The sequence below is a fragment of the Tasmannia lanceolata genome, unplaced genomic scaffold (assembly GCF_043159265.1).
Source record: "Tasmannia lanceolata isolate RefF3 unplaced genomic scaffold, GAP_Taslan_0.1 ptg000035l, whole genome shotgun sequence".
Classification (NCBI taxonomy): Eukaryota; Viridiplantae; Streptophyta; class Magnoliopsida; order Canellales; family Winteraceae; genus Tasmannia; species Tasmannia lanceolata.
Genome location: NW_027518712.1, coordinates 1,316,908 through 1,319,404, shown reverse-complemented (window position 1 = coordinate 1,319,404; position 2,497 = coordinate 1,316,908). Strand labels below are relative to the sequence as shown.

The window sequence follows — 2,497 nt, the reverse complement described above, 5'->3', positions numbered from 1 at the left end:
CCCGTTCTTGACCAGGAGTTCGCTCCTGGTCTTTGTGGAGACAGTATCCTCTTTATCATTCAGATTCAAGCGTACTTACAACGGCATTGGCTTTCGCGCCAAGTGGCCAGCTATTGATAGTATTTTCAGAGGTTCTTTGAATTCCAGGCGTGGGGTAGTAGGTGCTCCCCAATATCTACAGCTTGTAACTCCCCTAGCGAATTATCTCTTTCACTCGGTAGGGCCCCTCCCAGGTCAGGGAGAGTTTGCCTACCTTCTTCGGTTGGGAGATAGCAGCCTTTCTCAGGACTAGGTCTCCTGCTCGGAATTCAATTGGGCGTATCTTCAGGTCGTGATAGTTGGACGCTTTCTGTTTGTAAGCCGCGACCCTGATTCGGGATTCTTCCCAGGCTTCCTCTAGCAAGTCGAGGTTTGCGCGGAGCCCACTCCATTGATTTGCTCATTGAAGTTGATGATTCTGGGAGATGGGACGCCAACATCGACGGGTATTACGGCTTCAGTTTCGAAGGACAAGTTGAATGGCGATTCCCCCGTCGCGGTGCGCGGGGTTGTACGATACGCCCATAGGACATGATAAAGTTCGTTTGCCCATCGGCCTGCCTTCTCGTCCAGCCTCTTTTTGATCCCCTGGAGTAAGATTCTGTTCGTTACTTCAGTTTGCCCATTCGTCTGAGGGTGCGCCACAGAAGTAAACCTTTGTTCGATCTTTAGGTCAGAGCAGAATCTACGAAAGTTCCGGCAGTCGAACTGTCTGCCGTTGTTCGTTATCAAGACGCGGGTATCCCGAATCTGCAAACTACCGACTTCCAGAAGAAGGTCTGCACATTCTGCTCAGTGATTTGGGCTAGGGGTTCGGCCTCCACCCACTTGGTAAAATAGTCAATGGCCACCACGACGAACTCACGTCTTCCGGAGGCTGGGGGAAAAGGGCCCAAGATGTCCATTCCCCATACTGCGAAAGGAAGTGGACTGATGATCGGGGCCATGGATACAGCCGGTTGATGAATAGTGGGAGAGAACTTTTGGCATCTCTCGTACCTTTTGACCAGGTCTAGAGCGTCTTGCCTCAAGGTTGGCCAGTACAGGCCTCTCAGCAGCACTTTGATAGCCAAGGCCTTGCCTCCCAGGTGTTCTCCGCAAATCCCTTCGTACGTCTCTTGCAGGGTGTATGCGGCGTTGCTTGGCTGGAGGCATTTGAGGTACGGAAGGGTGTACGACCTTTTGTACAGGCTCTCACCATCTAGGGAAAACCTGGCTGCTCTCTGTATCACTTTGCGGGCTTCCTTCTTTGCTTCGGGAAGCTTCCCGCTACACAGGTAATCAATGATTTCGTCCATCCAGCACGGCTCGTGTTTGACCTGCATCACTTCCACAACCTCACTTTCGATAATGGATTTCTTCAGAAATTCCATACATATACTCCCAAGAGTGGTGTAACCGGATGCTGCCAGCTTAGACAGCACATCCGCTTTTGCATTTTCAGTTCTAGGGATTCTGATGACCTCGAAGCTTTTGAACTTACTGGACAGCTGGCAAACCTTAGAGAGATACTTGATCATGCGCTCGTCGCGGGCTCATAGATTCCTTGGATTTGGTTTGCGACCAGCTGGGAGTCGCAATACGCCTTCAGCCTTCGGGCGCTGGTCTGGGCTGCTAGGTTCATTCCGGCGATGAGAGCCTCATATTCTGCCTCATTATTGGATGCGCAGAATCCGAATCTTAGCGTGTAATCCAGAACAAAGTTGTCGGGCTCAGTGAGAATCAAACCCGCTCCACAACCAGCCTTGTTTGAAGATCCGTCCACATACACTTCCCAGAGCGGTTGGTTGGACGACGGATTCTGTTCTGCCGGTATGGGGATGGTTTCTGTTCTCACTAGTTCAGTCTCTGCTTCTATTCGTTCCCCAGCTGTAGTTACCTTCTCTACAGTTGGGTTCTGGGCAGCCTCGGATTCAATGCTTTGCTGGTGAATGGTGCACTCGGCCACGAAGTCTGCCAGCACTTGAGTTTTTATCGCCGGCCTGGGCAGGTACTGTATGTCAAATTCGCTCAGCTTCACGGCCCATTTCACAAGTCGCCCTGAGGTGTCTGGTTTGTCGAGAATCTGTCTAAACGGCTGATCGGTCAGGACCTTTATTGCGTGGGCTTGAAAATACGGCCTCAATTTTCTGGCCGCCATGACCAGGGCGTATGCAAATTTCTCAACCCGCTGGTACCTGATCTCAGCGTCGTGTAGGACCTTGCTAACATAGTAGATCCGTTTTTGCTGGTTGTGCTTTTCTCGGATTAGCACAGCTGCCAGTGCCGGGGGGCTTACGGATAAGTACAAAAGTAGCTCCTCCCCCGGCTCTGGCTTTGTCAACAGCGGTGGAGAGGACAAATGCTGTTTTAACTCTTCGAATGCAACTTGGCACTTCTGTGTCCATGGTGCCATTTTAATTCCTTTGACAGCGTTGAAGAAAGGCAGGCATCTCTCTGCAAACTTTGAGATGAAGCG

At 51.1% G+C, this 2,497-nt stretch overlaps 1 protein-coding gene across 1 annotated transcript; it reads right to left on the bottom strand.

Moving 5' to 3' along the window:
• Window positions 1–396: 396 nt before the first annotated feature.
• On the bottom strand, window positions 397–1,559 carry LOC143859609 (uncharacterized). Its single transcript, XM_077370268.1, has 2 exons — window positions 1,039–1,559; window positions 397–796 (listed from the first exon to the last, which is right to left on the bottom strand). Exons 1-2 carry the CDS (start codon window positions 1,557–1,559, stop codon window positions 397–399), a joined length of 921 nt encoding a protein of 306 aa, XP_077226383.1.
• Window positions 1,560–2,497: the final 938 nt, after the last annotated feature.

Coding starts and splice junctions, on each gene's coding strand:
- LOC143859609 (XM_077370268.1), bottom strand. CDS start 1,559: ATGATCAAGTATCTCTCTAAGGTTTGCCAGCTGTCCAGTAAGTTCAAA. Junction 797..1,038: donor GCTCTAGACCTGGTCAAAAG/GTACGAGAGATG, acceptor GGAAGTCGGTAG/TTTGCAGATTCGGGATACCC.